The sequence below is a fragment of the Sphaerodactylus townsendi genome, linkage group LG03, assembly GCF_021028975.2.
Source record: "Sphaerodactylus townsendi isolate TG3544 linkage group LG03, MPM_Stown_v2.3, whole genome shotgun sequence".
NCBI lineage: Eukaryota > Metazoa > Chordata > Lepidosauria > Squamata > Sphaerodactylidae > Sphaerodactylus > Sphaerodactylus townsendi.
The window spans coordinates 53819334-53843628 of record NC_059427.1 but is presented as its reverse complement, the minus strand read 5'-3'; the positions used below and the strand labels follow the sequence as shown (position 1 = coordinate 53843628).

General features: G+C 38.5%; 1 protein-coding gene across 23 annotated transcripts in view; it reads left to right on the top strand.

Moving 5' to 3' along the window:
* Positions 1–24295, top strand: part of LOC125429523 (sarcolemma associated protein) — a 121281-nt gene that overhangs the window by 72629 nt on the left and 24357 nt on the right. For 3 of the 23 annotated variants that reach the window (XM_048490692.1, XM_048490694.1, XM_048490689.1), the window contains exons 1-11: positions 1433–1574; positions 4886–5023; positions 6697–6865; positions 6955–7005; positions 8012–8062; positions 10597–10659; positions 16805–16864; positions 22159–22239; positions 22471–22530; positions 23663–23785; positions 24203–24277. In XM_048490692.1, coding sequence (XP_048346649.1) covers positions 4931–5023; positions 6697–6865; positions 6955–7005; positions 8012–8062; positions 10597–10659; positions 16805–16864; positions 22159–22239; positions 22471–22530; positions 23663–23785; positions 24203–24277 — 826 coding nt within the window. In that variant the 5' untranslated portion in view covers positions 1433–1574; positions 4886–4930. Of the gene's footprint in view, positions 1–1400; positions 1575–4885; positions 5024–6696; positions 6866–6954; positions 7006–8011; positions 8063–10596; positions 10660–16804; positions 16865–21982; positions 22124–22158; positions 22240–22470; positions 22531–23659; positions 23786–24202; positions 24278–24295 lie in introns of those variants that run through there. The other 20 variants (XM_048490691.1, XM_048490693.1, XM_048490687.1 and 17 more) reach the window with 17 other exon arrangements.

Below are 24295 nucleotides of genomic sequence, written 5' to 3'. Positions count from 1 at the left end.
GTCTAAAACGTATTGGTGAAACCATTGGCGTGCCTGAAGTCACTAGAGTCTCTACAGTGTATTTTTCACTGCAAGCTTGGAAACAGAGCTATTGAAATCATTAGGAGACCAGTGCTATCATGTAAAAAAATTAATTAAATTGATTGAAATGTTAAACCATGTTATAATTTTGAGCGTATGCTGTATGAGCCTTCATCTCACACCTGGTTGACTTGCTTCCTGAGGAATGTGCTCAGTTGATATAAGTTGTCTCTTCATCTGATATAATTCTACCAAATTCTTCTTCTGGGCAGCAACCAGAACTACACACGGTATTTTAAGTATTAATAGCATGCCTCTAATGTTAAGAATTCTCAAGTGCACTCTGAATTGTTAAAATGGTGGCATGTCAAGAACCCATCTATTTGTGCTGGCCAACTACCCATGTAGTTTATATGAAATTACTTCCATGTGGATCAGGCAGATTTTAACTATGCCTGTAAAGCACATACTCCTGAAGAGAGGTTTATTGATATGATTAAATTATGAGCCATATCATTTGATCCTGCATGATCTGTGTTGGTGAGAATAGCATTTTGGTCAGACCAAAACTGGAAACAATAAGGAATATTTTGGTTGAAGTCCTGAGAGGGGATTTTGGGGAAGTTGGGTGATAGAAATGATGAAGCTATTGTGGGAAGTATATTACTGAAACAGATTTTGCTGCCATTAATTTCTCCTGTTCTGTCAGTGTACTCCTGGTTATTACATCCCACCCTACAGGTTCTTAATTCTAGCATATAGATCTCTGGATCTTCAGTTACTGCTTGCTGCAAAGCAGCTATACTTGGTGTGCACTGCTTACACACACTTACTAATGCAGGAGTCCTCAGGCTGAAACTCATTTTGAAAAAATTCAGAGCACATGTTGATCTGAAAGCCTTTAGAGGACTTGGGCAATTATATCTCCTTTACTTCAGATGATATTAACATAGATAACAAAAACTTGTGTGATTGCAGAAATTGGACTTTGTATTATTAATTTGAACTTAATTAAGATTATTTCAGTTCTGAAATTGAACTTGACATAAGGCAAGGGTATTTTTTAATTTATTTTTCCTTTCTGAAATCCATACCAAGAGGGAAGATGGAACACTTTGGCTCCAACCGTAGAAAAAATGTTGTTGTGGAGGACTTTCAGTGTTTTCTTAGAATCATTAGAACAGAGCAATGTTATGAGAGTCCAAGATAATCAAAAATGTTAATGTGTTGTGATTGTTCTGTCAGTAAGAGAACCAGATATTACTTCATGGGCAAAGTTATGACTGTAACTGCTCAATGTTTTTTCATAACACTATTGTAGTATCAGTAAATATAATTTTGTTGTTTTTAAATCCGCTATTTTACATTTCTGATTACAGAATCAAACTGAAGACAGTTCTTCACCGAGAGAAAAGGAACTTATAAGGCGTTACAGGGGCCGATAAGCATAATTATAGAGACAACTTTGCCAGGTTAGAGGTCCCTTGAGCAGAGGTCAGCTTCCAGGAGGGAAAGAAAAAATTGAAGTGGTCAGAAAACTCTCTGAAGTGGAGGTACCTAATTATGTGGTTGCTGAATTTCTAAAACATAAATATCATGTTGCTGTAATACCATATGCAAATACAGCAATGTGTTAACTTAATGACAATTTTAGTTTTTGTGTTTCGTGGGATCTGATGTTACTCCCCTCCCCTCCCCACCCACAGTTGTGTCCAAGAAAGAACAAAAGTGGGCGTTGGCCTCTTGCATCCACTCTCTTGTTCTGTTCCTGAGGGGACAGGTGTGAAACTAGGAGATTTCACAGATTTTAGTATGTGAACCTTCACTGGCTATGTGACTTAGGGTTTTTTTTTCCACACTGAGTTTTCAGTTTTCATTTGCTGTCTTTCCTTGGCTTCCTCATTATTTTTCTCTGCTTGCTTGGATCAACGGCTATTTGAGAAAGCAAGGAGAAATGACAAGGAAAGCACAAAAGACAACAAACAGAGAACAACTTCATGAGGAAGCGCAGAGGGAAGCCAGTGCAGTTGGGCACCCTAGCCCCAGGACAACCTCCATGTGAAAAACCCATTTCTGCTGCCATGAATGAGCCTTAAGTTTGCATGCTTCCTCCTCTCCTTGCAGACTAATCCTCTTCTTCCCATCACATTCATCTACTGTGCATGAGCCATACTGTTTGTGAATTAGATGGTTTTCGCGGGCATAGTTTGCCCAGTTCACATTTAACTGCAAACTGTAGATTGCCAATAAATATGAAGTGCCAGCGGGAACCTGTGTACAGGAAAAGGATGGAGTACTACAAGAATCTGAGGCTGGTTCACCAAGTCCCACACTATGGTTTGGCATTGTACTTGACCCTTAGCATGTGAGGTTAAACTCTCTTTATCTGTTAATCTTTTTTTGAAAATTCTGCAACCAACCTATTTTTCTGAGATCTGTCATATTTTTGTTGGTCCATGAGCTTGACTACAGCTTGAAAGTAGAGTTACTTTGAATAGACCTGATGGCCTGTAATCTGAACCTTTGTTACCCACCATTCCTTGTAATCCAAATTAATTGTTCCTCATATTTGTTCAGTTAAAACTTCGTGTTTTCATAATGTTGCAACAGTTGATCTTGCTTGCACTAATATAAGGAGACTGTTTATGTAGTAATGTGCTCAAAATGGCAGTGCTTTCTGCAGTTGCTCAAGTAAAGATGCTACTGCTTTTATTCTCTGGTTGTGAACTGTGTATGTGGAGGTGATAATGTCACTCTTCTTTTTGTAAACTGTTCTTGTTTGTGGTTCTTAGAGCATTATGTTTATTATGTTTGTGTCCTGTGCTTCCTATTTGGTAGGTTAGACTGAGGACCCAGGCAGGTGTGTGTTCCAAGTTCCACGTTCAGAACTCTTGGTTATTTTTAACAAATATTTTAGCTGAGGACCTGTGTATTGGGACTAGAGTGAACAGAAAAGCAGAATTAAGCCTTCCTCCAGTTCTGTTTCCATTATCAGAACCTGTTCTGTTCAGCTGTTATTTGCCCCATTGTGGCATTGTCCTCTCTATTTTTTTGCTATCAAGTCACAGTTGACTTATGGAGACCTCTGGTGTGTTGTCAAGGCAAGAGGCATTCGAAGTTTGCCATTGCCTGCCTCTGCATCATTACCTTGGTATTCCTTGGAGGTCTCCCATTCAAATGCTAGCCAGGGTCAGGACTAAGAGTGTGTGACTGGCCCACTCAGCAAGCATCCGTGGCGCAAGCAGGGATTTGAACCTGGCTTTCCCAAATCCTAGTCTGACACCTTAAATAGTACACCAAGCTAGCTCTTAATTGTCTGTATACCTTAACATTAAGTTGGAAACTCCCCGCACTTGTGTGGCTTGGCCCTCAGGAGCAGTGAATTGCCCAGAGCCACAGATTGAGCTTTGTAGCTGAATGAGGATTTTAAATCCAGCACAGTAGCTGTTGCAACATACCAGAAGGTACTTCTACCCCAAAAGAAGCAGCGGTGCCCTGTCAGCATTGTGTTTCTTTCTTGGATGAGATGCTTCCACTACAGAATGTGCCTGCTGCTTGTCCCTTCTCTGACAGCCTACTAGCCCTGGCCATGCAAAGTTGTTTCTCCTAATGCTATTTGATAGATGTTACACAGTTAAATGGCAAGGCAGATGTTCCCTGGAATGAGGGCAGCAACCAAAGAGGGATTCTTCTGGCATTTGCTTTAATGTCAAACCATGATAGTTTGTGTTTGGTCTGACACGTGTGTCAGGCTGCTTCCCTATGGGTCTTTAATTCTGTACTCTTCCCCGAAACCTCAGTATTAAAAAATTTCTGCATGGCAGAATTGGGAATCATTCATGCTTCCTCACAGCCCCCCCCCCCCCCTTTTGTACAGTTCCTTTTTAGGAAAATCCTACTCTGAGTGAGTTTGCTCATAGGTTTGATGGGAAAATGTTAATTTTCTGATACTCCCCCTCCCCGCCGCCCCCTGTCCACAGACAGTGCCATTTTCTCATAATTTTGCATACTACCCTTGGTGGCCTTTAAAAAAAAATAGAACCTTTATTGAGAGGTAGAGACAAAGTCCCAGGAAAGTTGGCACAGATACTCAAATAACAATCCAGACAAGGGATTTTATACCAATAATTGTTACCAATAGTTCCAATTTATATAGGCAGTAGGAAACATTTAACATTTTTCTAGCATTGCCTTCAAGGAAGGTGTATTGGGGAAGGTACTGAACAGAAACACATGTGATTCTTTGGTGCCCTATATACTTTGTCAGTTAAACTGAGACTACTGCAAACCTGCTATGGCCCAGTCTGGTCTAAACAGATTTACATTAATGGTTAGCTAATGCAGATGTACCCCTAGTTATTATCAGTATCAATCGACCCTTCTGGAAGATTAACCCCAGGATTGTACAATACATTAGATTAAAGAGATGTCTGCAAGGGCATTATCACCATTCATTGTTTCCCATACTGCAAGGGCTGATAATGTCTTTTTTCAGTTAAACAAAAATTGGTAGAAGGTGTACTGCTATAGCATAGCACAGTGGTGGCGAACCTTTGGCCAGTTGGCCATGATGGCAGGGGCTGATGGGAATTGTAGTCCATAACATCTGGAGTGCCAAAGGTTCGCCACCGCTGGCATAGCACTATCTGTACTACTGTTTAGGGGTTGTTGTTTTGAAAGAAAACAAAGATGTCAGAAAATACTGAAGGATGGTGGTGGTTGCATGAGGAAGTGTATGTAGAATATCCCCATATGGAGGCTCTGTTGCCTCTGCAAACAGCTCTGCACTTGCAGTAGCATTTTGTTAATGTAAGACTTAACAGAAATGTTGCTGTTTAAAGTAAATTTTCAAAATTCTTTACAGCGAAGCTTAAGCAACACTGAAGATGAATGTACTCACTTGAAAGAAATGAACGAACGGACTCAGGAAGAACTGCAAGAATTGGCTAACAAATATAATGGAGCTGTAAATGAAATCAAAGATCTCTCTGACAAACTAAAGGTATGGATGGTCTTTGTGAACTCTTAATTCCAAGTGCTATAAAGCACTAAACAGAGGAACAGCCATATGGGCAGTTCTAGCAACATAAATAAGTCATGCAGACTGAGTTGCAGCAATAGTTTGCTCAGCAGGGTTCCAAGTAAAACAGCCCGGGGTTTGTGGCACAGTATAGAGAAGGAGTGAAAGAACGGTTGTGTGAATGCCAAACCAGAATCTGGCACCTCATCAGCCAGCTTTAGGCTTCCATACTCACTCTCCTTCCCCAAAACCGTCATTTGCCTGACTCAAATGTAATGGCAGACTCTAATTTTTTGAGCAAAAAGTAGTGGAGGGAATTGGACTGGACAAAGGAAGCAGCAGGGGCAGCTGTTGGTTTTGGGAAGCCCAAGCGATTCATGTTTCACTGCCTTTATTGCACCTGGAGGCAGCACAGTGTGTCTCCGATGCTCCTTGATAGTTCTGGGCAGCAAGCAGTGGGAAAGGGCTTCTTTGTGCTCCCCCTTCCACTGAAAATGAGAAATTGCTCCAGGGGCCTTTGCAGTGCCAGAGGAGGTGGTTCTCTTCAAGTTCTTGCATGCCCTCTTGGTGTCTGTATGAAGAAGCCATTCTCTGTCACTTCATCCCATCTGTCTGGAGAGAGGCAACTGGAAGCAGCAGGGTTGTGTAACTCTTCCAGGCCCCATCAGTAAGGCACGTGAGATGCCTTAATTAAAGCAGATGAATAACAATTCTCTGCCTCTGAAGGCAGCTGTCACAGTCAAAGAAAGTACTGGTCCAAGTCCTGTTGGTGCAATCTGTTCTCCAACTCCCTGGAACAGGTACCTGTGGGGACCATGCACCCCTTTACAAGCCCTGCTGACACTGACGGGGCTTAGATGAGGTCAAACCATGTTCCATTCTTTCCACATGTTTCTCTCCCAGCAGGAAATGGGAGAGCACCCCGTTTCCTGTTCAGAAGAAATGAGTCAATCCAAGGTTGTCAAGCTGTGAGCCCCAGCAACCACCTTTGATGGAAGGAATGAGCTCATAAGCTTGAGGTTCATTCATCCAACAGCTAAACTCAGCTTTAGTGTTTATGGTCGTATTTCATTTTTCCACTCCGATGGCTTTGGATAACCTCCTGCAGCATAAAGAACCCCACAGGATATATTGTGTGGCTGACAAGCTCCAGCTACGGTCAGCTATGCAGAAGCCAAGCTTTCCTTCAAATCAGTAAAAAAGCTCCTGTCACCTTTTTGATGCCCTTTAAAATCTGGCGCTCTTGGGAATCACTGAATTTTTCTAATTGTCAGGCCAGACCTGTATTTATGGAATAGATACCTAGTTCAATTTCTATTTGAGGAAGTATCTTAACTTGCAGGACCACCTGATTTGTGGTATGGCAGCATGAACATACATATGCTCCCACCACACATCCAGTTGACCGTGATGAAGGCATAATATCTGAACTTGTGTAAATTTCCCCCTTAAAGATGCTTAAAGTAAGAAAAAATGCTCATCTGTAATGCATAATATTTGTAACATATGCTACAAGAAATAGCAACGAGTTCCTAAGCTTGAACACTCTCCCACTAGTGGGGTGAAAGGTTGGTTAGTGAAATAAATGTTGTCTGAATGTTTCTCTTGTGCAGTTTTGATTTGTGTGTTGGTTTTTGCTTTTTGGATTTGAGTAGGTAGCTGAGGGAAAACAAGAAGAAATTCAACAAAAGGGACAAGTTGAGAAGAAGGAATTGCAGCATAAAATAGAAGAGATGGAAGAAAGAGAGCAAGAGCTTCAGGCAAAAATCGAAGCTTTGCAAGCAGATAATGACTTCACCAATGAAAGGCTAACTGCTTTACAAGGTCAGTTTACTAGTCCAAAAATGCTTTTTTCCCATATGCTTTTCTTTTAAACTATGAAATATCTTTTTCTTTTGGAATTCTGTTTGCAGTCCGGTTAGAACATCTTCAGGAGAAAGCTCTTAAAGAACACAGCAGTTTAGGTAGGTCTGACATTAAAGTACTTTGCTTAATGCTGGATTTTAGTCACTAAATTTTATCCCTTTCACATGATACCAGGACAGTTCCATGAGCTGTGGATGATCAGAAGTAAGGATTCTTTAAAATCATGCCCTTTAGTAATTTGTTACAAATCGAAGATAAATTGGGGTCTTGTGGGGTTAATGGGCTGCATGGCCGTGTTCCAGTAGCATTTTCTCCTGATGTTTCGCCTGCATCTGTGGCATCTTCAGAGAATCCCTCTGAAGATGATCCTCTGAAGATGCCAGCCACAGCTGCAGGCAAAACATCAGGAGCAAATACTACTGGAACACAGCCATACAGCCCGGAAACCCCACAACACCCCAGTGATTCCAGCCGTGAAAGCCTTTGACATACATTGAGGATAAATTATTTGAATACCCAAACTTAACTGCCTGGCCTGGATGCCCTAAGCTAACCTGATCTCATTAGATGTTGGAAGCTGAGCAAGCTCAGCCTGATTCGCACTTGGATGTGAGATCACCAAGGTTGCTCTGCAGAGGAAGGCCGTGGAAAAACACACCAACTAGGGCACCATAAGTTGGCTGTGACTTGATGGCTAAGAAACCAAAATACTTTGCCTAAATAATTTAGGAAATACTGGGCTTTAATACATTGATACATCAATGCTTATAATACATTGGTGCAGTGAGTTGGTTCTACAATCCTTATATTACATTACCAGCAGAGGGCGCTGCTTTTAACATGTTCAAGCACACCAGACTAGCTTGACCATTGCATTTTTTAGATAGTGGTGCTGTTAAAGGAGAAACCTTTGACAAAATTCAGTGGTTTGGATTTTATATTAACTTGGGCATATCTGATGGATTTGTTATGGAAGGAAAGGAAATCAGATGTCATTTTTTCAGGTGGAATTTGTGTTGGTATAAGAAGACAATATGAAAAGCCTTCTGTCAAGCATGTAGACTATTTTGCTTATTCAGAATTAATACTATGTGTTAATCCTAGGCATACAAGTTGATGACTTCATTCCTAAAATTAATGGGAGTGCAGAAAAAGGTAAAGAATCTTGACAGACTTCCTTTTTCTTGTTTTAATTTTAAGCGTATTTGATTTAATATTTCTTCTTAAAATTAGAAAGAGACGAGAAGCGTTATTAAAGTATCTGTCCTCTTGCTGTCATTACGTTGGAGCCTACAGACTCTTCACTGGTACAAGCAGAGGATAGGTCCTTCGGTGGCTATTAGGCATGGTGACTAAAGGGGACATTCACATTCACAGGCAGTAAAATTCTTGAATATCAGTGCTAGGAGCTAACACTGGAGGAATGCCTTGGCCTCTGGGTCCTATTGTTGGGCCTCCAGAGGAATTGATTGACCACTGTGTGTGACAGGATGCTGGACTAAATGGAGCACTCGTCTGGTCCAGCCGTTTCTTCTTTACCTGTGAAAAGGTTTAAAGTATCCAAAGTCTTGCCATAAGAGATACCAAAATAACAGGAACTTCAGCTGTGCTACCCAGTGTAGGTTACTTGAGATTGACAGGCAGTTCTATTCATGGAGTACTGTTGTAAATGATTAAGGAAGTCATCCCTTAAATAATTGACAAACCTTTTGTTATGCTTGGCTATCATCACTAATGTGGTTACTGACATGAAAATTTGCCCTTTGCATTAAAATCTCTGACTTTCAAGTTTTTGAGCATGAACTCTTCCTAGCTATGCTTAGTCCTTCAGCATTTGTCAAGACATTGTTCTAATTGCAAGCTTAGCAATAATAATCCACAGTGCTGATCCTGGGTCAAACAAAGTGGTAGAATTTGCATGCAAGGATCAGTGCAATCCTGTGGTACACTTCTGGTATGTTTCTGATGCTTGATATATCTGAACTAAGCCCAAGTAGCAGCTTCAAGCAGAGGTTCAATTGTGAGCATGTCTACTTGCCTGTTAATTGGTGGAGCTTAGTCCTGGGAAAGCGTTCTTAAGATTTCAACCTTAGAACATTCCCATAAACTTGAATGGCCTCCACAGAGATAGGTGCCATGAAGAATTAGAAAGCAGTAGCATTTATGAGGGTTTCTCCCACATAGTTCTGTGACTGTCCAAAACCAAAATCTGAGATGGTGGCATGTGTAATATAGAATATATTTCTGCATAAAAAGAGCAGATCTTCCTGCTTGAAGCATCTAACACAACAGTCAATTCACCACTAACTCATGTATTGTTGAGTTCATCTACAAATCGTTTTCTTAGATTAATTTTAACAGCATTCAAAAGGAGACAAACAGCTCAGTTTCAAAACAGAAAGGTTCACTGCTTACTTTTTGATCGCTAAGTTCTGTCAACGAGTTTTTCTCATTCTTTCAATTATGCATAATAGTTAGTGTTCTCTCCCCCACCCCCGAATACTTTCTAACTTTCCTATTGCTCGACTTATGATTTCCCTTTTTGTTGAACTCAACACTGTGGACAAATTATTCTGCTCTTTATCATATTTTATTCCTCCCCTGTGGTTTGATTTGTGCCGCTTTTACCCGATTAAACATGAGTCCACATCAGCTCAGACTAGCTAGAGTAAGCACTGTTACGTCTTGCTTAATGGAGGTGGGGGCATGTCCAATATTTCTGTTGCCTCTCAAAACCCTCCTACCCTTCTTGTTGCGTTATATGCTAGTTTTACTGTTTTACTGTGTACCGGCTTCCGCAGTTCTTCAAGACCATAGTTTTTCTTCCACAGTTTCTCCTGCTCCCCTTAGATAATCATAACATTCTTTCTCCACATAAGGTCTTTTCCTGATGTTGTCACAGAGGTTTCGATTAGTTTTGTAGCCCTAACACAGAGAAAGAGGGCAAATCCCAACATCAGTCATTTCTGTATTCTTCGGACACAACTTTTGTTTTCCAAGTTTGATATAGTGAGATTTGTTGAAGTCTTGTAAAATGGCAAATGAAATTCCACTTAAATAGAGATAGAAAAATGGGAGGGGAATACAAATATTAAGAAGCACCCTTGAGGACTGAAAATATCCTGAGATATGCTGTGAAATACTGCATCAAAAGATGGAAATTCTGTTAAATTTACAAAGTAAAAGTAAACTCTTCTTTTAAAAGTTTTTTAACTGTTAATTCATGGATGCTTTACAAAGTTTAACCGTTGATAGACACAATCCTTTCCAGCTAGTTATTTTAACCAGGACTGTCTCCCAATCTGAACAATCATAAAAGCAGTCAGGTAACTCAAAAATTGCAAGCAGTCTAAACTTTTAATTCGAAGAATGATCCTACAGAAAGTGTCCTGTTGACACCAGCTAAATTTGGCTGTGGGTGAACTTGTCAACCAGTCCTCATGTGCGTTAATAAGAGGTTTATAAGTTTTAAGAAGAGTTCTATAAGTTTTGAAGATGCATGTAAGTGGCAAGTGACAGACAAGTCATACAACCAATATTGGCTTAAGATGTATCATTTGAGTTGTATGCAATATAGTAGGCTACTGTTGTTGGGTGGGGGTTCCTCCCTTTTGGGGTATCTCTGTGAGGCATACCTTGAACCCTAAAAGATGAAGATTTGAACTTATAGGTGTTTCTTTCTTTACTAGAGCACTTTCTTTCAAAGAGTGGAGGGGACTGCACTTTTATCCATCAGTTCATAGAGTGCCAGAGTGAGTACAGAGCATTCATCACATTCACTAAAAAGCCTATAAAAAGCCATTTTAAATATATTTATATGCACACACACATATATATACTCACACATATAGATATATAAATAATATACATTACTAGTAAGAACAGTGATATTTCTGCAGACCTGTGATCAGAAAATCATTTAAAAATGAGCTATGTGCAAGTTATCCATCACTTTAACAAAGATTACTGCTTAATATGTTTTTTTATATCAGCAACTATTGTAGTTATCATTGCATTATGGGGAAATGGTCTGCAATCACAAATAGAACATGGACATGCAGAATGGGCCCCTGGGGAGAAACTTACCCAAAATTTAATACATATAACCTTTTTTTTGGTATGGTAGGATGAGGATTTCTTGGTTTCCAGCTTAGCTGGCCTCCCTATCTTACCTGCCCACCTTTTCCCATATTTTCTGATTTTTATTCCCTATTTCTTCCCTTGTCTAGGGTACCCTGTCTATTCCGTTATCTTCCCATTTTCTCTCTCTCCTCCCCGCCCACCGTTTGACTAGTTCTCTGTTGCTATCATAAGGTTTTGAGGGAGCCATTGGTATTTTAACAGAAACTGAGGTTTCAATTTTTTATGACATAATGTGTGATTTTAATATTGTTGGAACTTGGTGTTAGCCATCCTGAGCCTGACTTAGGAATTGTGGGATAGAAATTAAACAAATAAAAATACGTCAGTCTGTGAATCTGTATAAAGCTATTGGCCATCGTTACTGTATGGACCTGAAATGAATCTTGTTGCTCAGCTTATCAAGGGATATTCTGATGCAGCTGAACGGTCTTCTTGAGCTGCAGTCAAAGCTGACTGTGCTCATAGTAACCACATTTTGCTACAGAATGCCTGTGTTTGTAGATTCTGTATTCAGATCCTGACACATTACTGCCAACGAGATCATTTGTTTACTTCCACTGTCAGGTTGCCAATAACCTGGAAGGAAAAAAAAAGCCCTTTCCCTTTAAGGTATGGAAATAGGCAAGTGAAGCTTTTCATAACATGAAACAGGAATAGCTCTGGTATAGCTCTCTAGAGAAGCTCACTATGGGAGCAGCTCACTAGAGAAGAGCTGTATAGGTGTCCCCTGTTATATTATTCCAGAAGTGTAAAATTGAATCTGTGCGCCTGTGGTGGATACATATTCAACTTCTCACTATGAGGCTTAGAATCCAGAGGCACCTCCATTCATGAAATTGTGGGGTGGGCAGTCCCCACCTTCCAGCATTTTCCCACTCCTCCAGCTGTAGCTCTTCGTCCTGCACATCCCAATGCTTTTCTAGAGGGTACGCTAGTCTTCAGAAGCAGTGTTTCAGAGTGCAAAAGGAGCTGCAGTGGAAAGTTGAAGAATTCCACTCATGCATCTCTGGTTCAACTTCTGAAGCTGGCATAGATATTTGTGGGGCAATGTGCTGCACCTCAGTTTAACTTAAGAGACTGATAATGTAACATGATCAAGAGAGAGAAGGCTTTTGTTGCACATAGTTCAGTATTCTCCAAGGAAACAATAGTTTGATAGGGCATGTTGTACATATCTTTCTTGTCTTCCTTTGTGTTGTATCTTTTTGCATTAACCCCTTCCCTTATTCACATAATTATATGTTCCATTAAGTCATGTTAAAAAAACTCAAAGTGCTTGCTAGTAATAGAAAAAGGCAAAAGCTTGTGGGAGGGGTATTGGGAGTTACTTTCCCCAGTGAACAGTGTTAAATTTTTCCCTCTCAAATGTCAATGTTTGCTTTCCATTCTGTGCATCTGCCTCTTTTTGTATGTGTCAACTAATTCTTCTAATATCACATCTGGACACACCGTTATTTAAAATGAAAGTTTTAATTGTTTGTAATAATTCTATGCTAGTACAGTCACACACTGCACATTTTATTGAAACAAAATGGGCAAAGAATTGAAATGAGATGAAATTAAATCAGCAAATGAGATAAAATGCTTGGTATAGAATAAGGTGAAAATATTGCTGAATGAAATTCTTAGTTACATGCAAGAAACACTACTGGTCTGGGTTGTACCTATGGGAAACTTGTAGGGAACCCTCCGCCCCGCTAGTCCTTTCTTCTTCCAACTGTTTTTTGCCATGCAAAGACACTTCCCTACATCCTCTTCTTTGTTGATTCCACTTGATTCCACTTTGTTGATTCCACTTGTTGATTCCACTTCCTCTTCCTCCTTTTGTCTCTTTGCTTTTCTGCTCATCTGCCGACACTGCTTCTCTTTTCCCTTCCTGCCACTGTCTTACCTTCTCTTCTGGTGTTAATTAAAGTGATTAATTAGAATGACCTAATTCAGTAAGTGGCAGCAGCTGCCACCACCTTTGCCTCCCCATCTTTTACCTCGGCATCTTTATTTCTCCCTAACTCTCCTGCTGTCACCTTCTTTCTCTGCAGTTTTCGCCATGCTCATTGCTTTGCCGTTGTTTACAGAGTTGCTAGGTAACCACTCTCCCAAATTGCAGCCGAGGTCTTGCTTTTCAGCAGTTTAGGCCCATACCATTATTTTTACTTTGGGAATTTTTCTACAAACATGGCTGTTTACCTTGGTTTCTGGAAAAAATCTTTTTTTTGGTACAGATTTTTGATGTGCTCGCTGGGGGCATGTTCATGATTAGATTCTAATTCTGCAGAAGGATGCTTTAAGCTCTGTGTTGTTAAAAATGATTTCAGTAACCTCATGAAATAAAAATTAGAACATGAACAGTGGTGATAAATATAGATCTTTAAATTTTCAGAATGAGATTCTGTAAATCTATACCAAAACTGTAGGTTCTCATATACATAGAAAATCAAATAGATGCTTGAAAATCACCAGTAAATAGATGTTTGCCCTTGCTGGTATTTCTGTTGCCATTTCACAAAGTTCAGGCATGATGATGTCCTAATTAATTTCCATTCTCCCAACCCCCACTGATTAGGGCCATGAATTAGGGTGGAGGAGGCCATTTTCTATCATGGATCTTCAGGCATCTCTTCCAGTTTAGCCTTTAAAATATATTTGTCTCTGAGGCTATTTCTGTACGGCCAGAGGCAGCGGCTTCCCACCGGCTTTGACGAATCCGGTGGAGCGTTGGGACAGTTCGCATGGTCCCATGCAGGCAGTCCCGATGCTGCCGCTGCGCAGGGTGTCTGCAAGGGAGTTACTTTGCATTCCTCTGCAGCTCCAGGCAGCTGGAAAGACACAGGTCAGGGTGGGCATGTCATTCCAGCTGCCAGGTAAGTCCCTCGCAGACACTGGAGGGGCCAAAAGCTGCGCCCTCACGGCAGTGCGGTTCATACTGTGCCGGCGGGAAGACACCGCTTTTAAAAACCCTTGCTTAACAAGCAAGGTTTAAAAGCAGCATGTTTGCGCCGCTTGTGAACAGCACCCTAGGGACGGTGTTTTTCCGTCCCTAGGGTGCTGTTATTTGGCCATGCGGAAACGGCCTGAGTGACCACCATTACAAAATAAATACTTTACTGTAGTGTCATTTGATAGCTACTACTAAGGAATGTAATTTGCCGTTAGTTTTGGACAGCTGGTTCCTGTAAGCCCCGTAATACTTGTTTGTTAGCCTTATCCTTGTCTGCATGGTAGGATAAAAGATTAAATGGATGTAGGAAATTTTTGCTACAGAAGACTTACACTTGTCGTCCTTAGACTAGTTACTAGTAAACTGAATGTGAAGAGATGTCATTACTTCAGTTTACTGTTGTAACTAACTTTATTCTACACCAAATAGACTAGATCTCAATTGGGATCGGTTATAGAAAATCTGGAAACATGAGACTGTTAACATTATGTCTTCCTCAGTATGAGGAAACTGTTGAGCACTTACTTTGACCTGGGCCAAATCTGCATATTCAATACATCTACTGAATCAGAAAGGAATTTGTACCTGCTAGTCACTGAGCAAACAAAACATTCACTTTTATGCTCACTGTTCAAGCATTAGACAATAGATGAAGCTGATATTTCACCCTTCCCTTGAGATTTGCAAATCAACACTTCTCTCAGGGAAGATCTTGAAAAGTGTTTTCTTGAAAGTTTGCCTCTTGGACATTGTCAGTGACGAACATGGAATGATTAAGAAAGCATTCCATATTAATGTAATGGTTGTTACATATTGGGCACAGAAAATCAAATATCCACCCACATTTTCATGATACCAAAATGTAATACAGAATGTACATTATTATATGTACATTCTTTCTGTGATGTGGGGGGAAACCTTGGCTTTATGTTTACTGTCCATTTCTTTTATTCATACAGGTTCTGTTTATTCATTACCTCACCTACTCAGAGCAGACTTCTATGGAAAAGCCTTGTCAATACCTAATGTAATAGCTCATACATCAGTCTGCTTCTATAAGCTGAAATTTGTTCTTGCCCTCTTGAGTCCATTTGCTTATCTTAGTACCGTTTGCCAAATGCTTTTTGCTGGCATTAGTCTTATCCCTGAGGAACAGCTTTGTCTCCTGTCAAATATAGCTGCTCTTTAGCCATCCTTTATTCCTTTCTCAAGTGAATGTGCAGCTGGAGCAACTTGAGGGATTCATTCATATATGCTTTTATAGTGTTTAATATTTTTTGTGACTTGATTACTCAGCTGTCGATTCTCAACTGAACCTGTGAACTTAAGTTTCCATTTTGAGAGTGTTTTGGTTGAATTGACCTGAAGTATAATATTAAACACTCTTCTGTTTGATTTGGGAAGGCTGTTTCTGTGCAAATCATGACATATTTGTGATGCACATGCACTGAATTTATTCATCAGAAAACTGTTCATTTGAAATCTGATGGGATTATTTCTACAGATCTCCTGTCTGAAGCACTTTCCTGCATCATTTCTTATGTTACCTTTGTGTATCTTCAGGATAGCACAGAATGTGTGATCTCTCTCATCTGTCTTGTGCTTCCTCGTGTTCTTATCTGACCTCTCAGCTTGCCACTTTTCTGCTATATTTGTATCCTCCACTGAACCTCTCTGAGTCTGATTCTTTTTCACTCATTGTCACATTAACAGTTTTCTTTTCCTATCTGTTGTTGTTGATGTATTTTTCCCCTGTCTCAGTATTTTGTTAACAAAGTATGAGGCCTCCAGGCATAAGCAGCCTGGTGAAACCTTGGTATTTCCACATACTGATCTTATTGGGGATCATTCTGAGAAATACAGTGGAAAGTAGCAATTAAAACCTAATTAATTTTCTTGCTAGTGTTGAAAATGACCTAGGGTCAGAGTTGTATGCCAGAAAGGTGGGATTAAAATAGTTGAATAGTACAGTTGTGAACTAATAGTTTAATAGTAGTGTTGTAAACCCTTAATAAATAAGTAAGTAAGTAAATAAATAAATAAATAAATAAATAAATAATACCCTCAGTTGTGTAAGGTAGTGGTTGAGTAGTGGGAGATCTGCATTAGAAGAGGAGAGCACAATCGAGGTTGGAGACTCGGATGTTCAAAATATTGCATGGGCAGTTTAGTGCCCATGAGAACTAGGCAAACTTTTAGCTTTCTAATCATCCTCTCCAAAACTGGCCATCTTGTTCCTCACTTCTAAACCCTAGCCTCACAAATTCACAAGGTTTCCAAATACTACTTAGCATTGCTCTCAGTATCCAATACATAGATGAAGTTTGGTTATGTGGAATGCACATAGTGCTCTGAGGTCAACAGTTCAGCTACAACAGTTACATTCTATGTGTAAGGTCATTGTTGAGCTACCTGGGATTTTTATTACCCCCCAATTATATGAATATATTTTCTCTTTTCACTCAATACAGGGTTTACAATTTTTGTTACTGAGAAAAACATTTTAAATGCAAAAGTGTCTTAATTAAATTACTTCTTGTATGGCTTGACACTTGGCTCATGAAGGACGTCTCATATTTCTGATCAAAAGCTTTGTTTCCCTGAAAACTGACTATTTCACATTTAATTTCCCATTTTGCTTGTGCACAGCTGGTTAAAATCACCTTTTATATACTTCATTGTCATGTTAAAAGAACAGAGAAGTATGAGGTAATTATGTCCTGTTTAAATTTGGTCATGGAATGTAGATTACAGAGACGTGTACAAATAAATGCTTGCTCAATTTGAGCTAGGATAGTAACCCCTATTTTGTTCAGCAGACAAGCTCATAGACGAAGGACATCTTTCTAGAGTGGATGAAACAAAGATTCTGAAAGGTTAGACATTATTTTATTTGTTTTTGAGAAATGTTACAAATCTTGGAAACTGAGCCATTGATCTTCCTTTTAAAAATCCAAATATTTTGATTAATGGTTGCAGCAATATGATATGCCAAATTTTAAACTCCATTATAAGAAAACACAATAGGTATTTTTTGAGGGATGGCTATGTATGTAATGTAATAGATCTGCAAATATCTCCTACTGGATATAAGAATTTTAAAAATAACTGCTATATATCCAGTATCATCCTCTCCTAAAATCTGCTTGAAAGTAAATTTGCTCAGGGGAGGTAACTTGCTTCTTGTGAAGAGAGCATTGTTCAGTTGTATTTTTACAATTGCTTTTGAAGTTTCATCTGTTTTTGAAGTTTTTATTTTAAACCTGAAATATAGAAACTTTGCTTCATGGACACTTGCAGTTCAAAGGTTTCCTGCCATAAATTTAACAATTTAACAATTAAGTTCATATCATTAATGTTTGAAGATGTTGTTTTAGTAAATAGGAACTTACAATGTTTATATTTAACTGAACATTAATATTGTTGAATTTCCTCAAACTTTGTATGGATCTTAAGTTACTATTGGTATTCTTTGATTTTAGTACAGTCTTTGCAGGGAAAAAAATATCATTTTCATTTTGTGTCTGCAGTGAATCTCCTGCATGTTCTTGTTTGTGCAAAGTGCAGACAGCATGCCATATTTGGAAAAGAATGCAGACAAATAAACGCTAGTGTAATTTAATGCTTGCATGTCAGTATAATCTTGTTGAACAGTGAGTTATTTTTTGTGTTGGCGTAATACATTCCATATAACCTTTAAAAAGATTCTGTCATGAACTTTTAAGCACTTCATGCAGCATAAGAATGGGAGAGAGCTAGGCAACAAAATGTATAAAATAAAGTTGCACACTTCTCTTGAACTCGCTCACTTTCAGGAGGGCTTGTCTGCAGTATGAGGGGTCGTTCAAGAAACACATACAGACACTTTTTGGGCATGCAATACTAGTTGAACAGAATGGAATTTTTAATTTGTATACCACCCTCCCCCAAAGGGCTCATATCATAGCAATAATACATAGCAGTAATACATAACAATACAATACATCATAACAATACATGCAGCAATAACTAATCATAGCATCAGCAATAATATACAATCTCAATAACTCTTAACAGTTTCCAATATCAGATTAACAAATACTAAATATTCACATATCAGTTAACAAACTCAAACATTGTTTCATAGTAATGAATTCAAACATCATTACATAATAACAAAACATAATAACATTCATAATATGGAATATCAAATGCATCTACATTTGCATGGAATAACTAGTTCCTTTGTCATGGGGTAACTGTGTTAGTCTGTTGTAGCAAAATTAAAAAAGAGTTAACAACTTACCTTGACAACTAACATTTTTTCTGCAGTATAAGCTTTTGTGAGTCAACACTCCACCCAGTGTCTTTCTTTTCCAGCCTTTTTCTGACTTGCAGTTAATACTGTCATTATAATAAATACTATTCTGTATAATAAAATCTGAAATCAGAATGGGAAATCAGGAAAGAGAATGGGAAAAGAGGAATGAAATCTAGTGGTGGCGAACTGCTTTTTTAAAATGCTGGTTCTCTTCATAAGTTTGCTCAAAGGGAACAACTGTGCCTTCTGTGTCCATATAGGGAAGTAAGAGTTACAAGGCTACAGCAAATTAAAAAAAATTCTAAGATATTGAGCCCCAGTAAATCTAACAGCATTGTTATAAAATTTGTTATAACAATTTTTATTGTTATAAAAATAAGTTACTTAGTCTTTTGTTATTTATTGTACATTACTGAATGGTTATATTACAGCAACTTTACTGTGTATAGTGATTTATAGAGTAGCCTCATCAAAAGAGATTCCTTAATGTTAGCAGAACACGATGGAAAAAAGACAACAAAGGGAAAAGGTGGCACAATTATAGAGCTGCCATTTCCAGGTCATGAAATTCCTGGAGATATGTGGGAGGTAGAACCTAGGGAGGAGAGGGACCCCAGTGGAGTATAATACCATAGAGTCCCCCCTTCAAAGCAGCCATTTTTTGCCAGGGGATCAGATCTCTGTAGTCTGGCAATCAGTTGTAATTCCAGGCCCTACCTGGAGGTTGGGAATTGTACACAAGTGGGAGGGGATATATGTAAGCAAATGCAGTTTCATGCACCTATACTTGATTTCAGTTGGAGATAAGATTTATGGGGGATCTGTAAGGAAGCACTAATGTATTTAATAATGGGTAAGGTTGATACTTGGTTTGATCATTTTGTCCTTTATCAAACACAGAATCTGTGGCCAAGCCAAGAATGCTCTCTGTGTTTTCTGAGTAGCATTTCTGACTGAGAGACCACCTCTCCCCTCTTTAAAGATAAAGTCTTCGCTGACTGATTTCCACCTTTTGAAAGAAGGAACACATTTATTTTGGCTTATTACAGTCAGATGTTTGTGTTCTTTCTTAACAAGTGCTTGTACACTTTGCTCCACTCAGTGTTAGTGGATTATTTTCCCAGGATCAACATCTTTCCCTTTCAACACTGACCTATTTCTACAGCAAGCATACTTCATCCTCTCTTGAATTTCCCTCTTGTATTTCAGTTTGATTGGGTACCTGTTAGCATTCTAAGTACATAACATTTAGATGCTTATTTTTTAAATATTGGTATTTTAATGCAGTTCTCCATGTAACATTTTCATAACATTCTATTAGGAAACAATATCAACTACTGTAAAAAAGCTGAATGAAAATTTTGAACCTAATTTTGATCATTTGTTAGGAATGTCACAGCTGTTTTGCTACATTGTGTCCAAACGGAAGCATTAATCCAATTGTAGGCAAGTAGCTGCAGCCTCCCAAAACTGGAATGAGTTTCAGTTTCATTTAGAAACCTTTTTTAATGGTGGATGGATTTTGCCTGATGGAAAGAAATTTGCCCCTTTTTGTTTACTTGGGAGACTCAGAACAGATTACAAAATTTAGCAATGCCTTCGGAACAGTATCAGACATTCAATAAACATTGTAATGAGATTGGAATACATGCAGCAAAGACAGTGTAAGACATGACTGGAAATATGCAAAAACTGGACTATTGTAATGTAGAAAATAAAGCAGAAATAACAAAAAGATCATTCAATAAACAAAACTTATTCCTTTGTAAACGCATTCTCCCTTTTACACATCCTCTATTTTCCTTATAAAAAGCCCTCCAGAACAACTCTGTTCTACCCATTCTGCAGAATGTCGAAACTGATCTTCCTGACCTCCTCAGGCACGTCGTCTGCAGACTAGAAGAGCCAACAGAGAATGCAGGCAGCTGCTGTTCTTACCCATTTTCAGGGTGGTGCCTTCAGCAGACTTTGTTTCAGATGAGTGCACCTGTCACAGTGGAGCATATTGGGAGAGATCGTCCTTTAGATATGTGGGTCTAATGCCTTAAAGGGCTTTGTAGATGATTGCCAATACCTTGAATTGAGCCCAGGAATTATTCGGTAACCAACAGACCAACTGTAGAATTTATTCTCTGATTAGTTCTTGATAATAATTGAGCTGTTGGGCTCTGTACCAGCTGGTGTGTCTGAGTTCTTTACAACTAGCATCCAGAATATATCTGAGAGACTTTGTCAACAAAGAACTTTGCAGAAGTGTCCAAATTAATCATGTAGTCCTGAGAATTTAAGAAGTCCTCTACGGACTTAGCAAGTGTTGAACTATCTGAAACAACTGAGCTGGTCTTGAACTAGCTGCTGCAGTAGTAGTTAGGAAATAAGAGTTCTTTGCCACTGTAATTGCCACCTCTTAGTCTTTCCAGTTTGCTCTACAAATGCTCTGTCAGATTCACTCTGAGTTTTCCACCAGTACTTCTCTAGATATGTCCTCACTGCACTCTTCAAATCATCCAACTCTGTGGTAAACCAAGGGGGCAGTGTCTACCTCAGGGGTGGAAAAGGATGGGGGCAATCTTGTCAGCAGCTTCCAGGAGCTTTGCACCCAGGTTATACCATGGCTTTGGCAGAACTAACACCTGGGTTTCTAAATTCTCGCAGAGAATTCTGGAGCCAATTGGATCCACAAATCTCTTTGGGTAGACTATTTTAGAAGAGGGTCGGTGCCACATTGGCTTGTGCCTGGAGTTGTTTAGATCATGGTATAGGCTGGTATAGGTCCCAAATTAGACCTTCCTCACATGGATCAGTGCAAAAAATGTAACTCCAAAGTATGTCCTTTTTCATGGATTGGACTCTCTGCAATCTTAGCGAGACCCATGGTGGCCAAAAAGGCTATGAAATCCTGAGCTGGCCCAAACAAAACGTCCTCAGCTTGAATGTTGAAGTCTCCCAGAACAATGTCAAGGGGACTTCATCACCAAACTCAGTATCACCTTTGCCACCTCAGTCAGATCATCCACTTTAGATGGCCTGTCTTTCAGTTTGCCTCTGCAATGAGCCAACATTGTACGTATGTGTTATAAAAATGTTCTTTTCCCTAGATTAAATTTCTATTAACAGAAGTAACCTTTAATAACCTAAACTGAATCTTTTAATTTCTTGAATCCAGTTCTAGAACAGAGAAATGAAATATTTCACTGTATTGGTTTAGCTTTTGGGCAGAGCTGAGGACCTTGGACAACTTTTGAGGCTTTATCATAGTATACAGAAAAAAATTGAGGATGAAGCACAGAAGGTTGTTGGTGGTTTATCAGGATTTCTTGATTGTTGGGGAAAATGTGCATTTCCCACAAACACAACTTTTAAGAAATTACTAGTATTCCTCAGCTGACTTTAATGACTGGGTTCTCTTAAATTTCATACTAATATCTTCTATGTATTATTTTCTTAAAGGGTTTTTCTTTTCTGTTAACCAGTGTTGTACAAAGCAGTGTTTATTCCTAAAAGCACTTTTCTGTCTAGCATGTTACAATATCTCTATTGTTAAATGGTTTTCTGTGTGTCTCTCTCCTGATTTGCTCCCAGAATTAGTGAACAAAACAACTAACTTTACACAAGGTGCCAGCTGGCCAGAATACAATTTTCAACAAAAGACTAAACTGTGCATGAGGCAACTACATCCTGTGTTGGATTGTTCAGTATTAAATATGTGACCTGAGGATATTTAATCCAGTTGGGACCAGGATTGCAAATAAGACATAGGAAAACATTGATTTTTAACAAGTGTGATTTCAGTCTCATCCTCTGTTCTTTAACAAGGCACAATTGAACTGATGCTGTAAGTACATTAACAAAACAATTTGTATTTTACAGAAAATCAGGCAAAAGCAAAAGAAGCTGAACTATCTGATACTCTTAGTCCAAGCAAGGAGAAAAGTAGTGACGACACTACAGGTATGTTCGGAGTCCTAATTTCATTAAAGCTTATTGGGATATCAAAGCACATATAGGAAGTCTTTTAAAGAAAAATCTATTTACTTTTAACTCGATATAAAACTGATATAAGTTATATTGTTGCTCATGTGAGCGGATATAGTGTGCAGGTTTGCTGCTGCACTATGCTGAATTTATGTTTGTCTAATAAATTCAAATAAATTTCGAAAATAATTTGATTTTCTCCTTTAGATGCTCAGATGGATGACCATGAACTAAATGAACCTATTGCTAAAGTAGCTCTCTTAAAAGGTAAATTGTTTCCGTTAACTTTTAGTAAGGTGGTTTTTGTCAGTGCTTTTAGATCAATGAGAAAAGATTTCCCATTTCATATATTTCTTGCTAGCTTATTGCTTGATAAATTAGAGCATATTGGGTTTTTTTCCCCTAAATAGTCCTTTGTACTATCTGGAAACAAATTCCAAAACCTTTAATCGTGCAGCCTGGGTGCCTACAGAATTATTTACCTGAAGATTAGGCAACAAATGAAATGAATGGATATCTGTTTGATTTTCTCAGAAAACATATAACAACACGAAGCAAACCTCTTACTTGAAAGCTAAGGACAGAATCCAGAGAATTATGAAACCAATCCCTTATCAAGGTTTTTTTCTGAAATAACAATGGTCCTTACTTCACAGGAAATGTATATTTGCAATTTTGTGGAGCATCAACAGTAGTTTGTTCACAATTAAGTCTTCTATGTACACATATGTACCTGACAATGAAGCCTAGGCAAGCATGAGAGTAACTTTTTTTTTACCAATACTATCTCTCTCATGGCAGAGGAGGGGAAGGACAGTGAGAAGTACCAGTTCGATTATTTTCTTACCAGTACTCAATTTCTCTTCATACTAGTTTACTCTACCCCTGGTCCTGGCAAGTCTTGGAACTGAGTAAACATTCATATGAACAAGCTATATGATTCCCTGTATAATTTAATTTCTTCCAGTTTCCCCTTTACTGCATAAGACTTTATCTTGGCTGCTGTGAAGCCTCTGGCATGCTGAATTTTCGTTTTTGAATATCATAATGTGGAATAAAAAAATAAAGTCTGAAAAGAAACATTTAGTATGATCAAACTGTTTGACCAAATATATGAAGTTTGGCTAGTATCTGAAATGTTAACAGTACAAAATATGTTGTGATTTGAATTACTGACCTACATGATTCCCATTGAGTTTATACTTTATTTCTGTATGCTGGATTTCAATGTGTGATTTTACTTTCTAACAATGTTCGGATTTATCTCATAACTTTTGTCTAATTCAGTAACACATAGATTATTAACTTTGCATGATTCTCAAATTCCTGTCTTCATAAAGTAGTAGAAACTTAGGCAATTGCTAAAAACTCATTTAAAAGAAAAATGTTCTTTTAGCAGATGAATTGCAGGGTGCACAATCAGAAACTGAGGCAAAACAAGAAATTCAGCAGCTGCGCAAGGAACTGGTTGAAGCCCAAGAGCTAGCTAGAACAAGTAAACAAAAATGCTTTGAACTGCAAGGTGAGATCAAGTTCACTTTGAATCTGCAGCATACTGGGGAAGACTAAGCGCTTCAAAAGTGATCAGCTTATTCTTAATAAAATGTGTTCAGAGTACCTTCTATATAATGAAGGCAAAAAGTCAAAATATCAATGAATTTAAGGACAGGAAATGGGTTTACAGTCAGTTTTATTTCTTGCTACCAGCCTATAGTATAATTGTGTCAAGGTACTGAAGAAAGACTGAGAGAATTTTCAGCAAAAAAAAAAATTAAATTAAACCATTAACTACTAGCAGTACAATTTAATCAATTAAATATGTTGATTTACTTATATTGACAAATGTTTACTAATGATGGAAATAAAATTTTGAAAAACTAGTTTCTCATTATTTTACCTACATAATGATAAACAATATACATTTAAATTTTACTGACAGCTCTGTTGGAAGAAGAGAGAAAAGCTTATAGAGTGCAAGTTGAAGAGTCCACCAAGCAAATCCAGATTCTCCAAGGTATAAACCTTTTCAAAT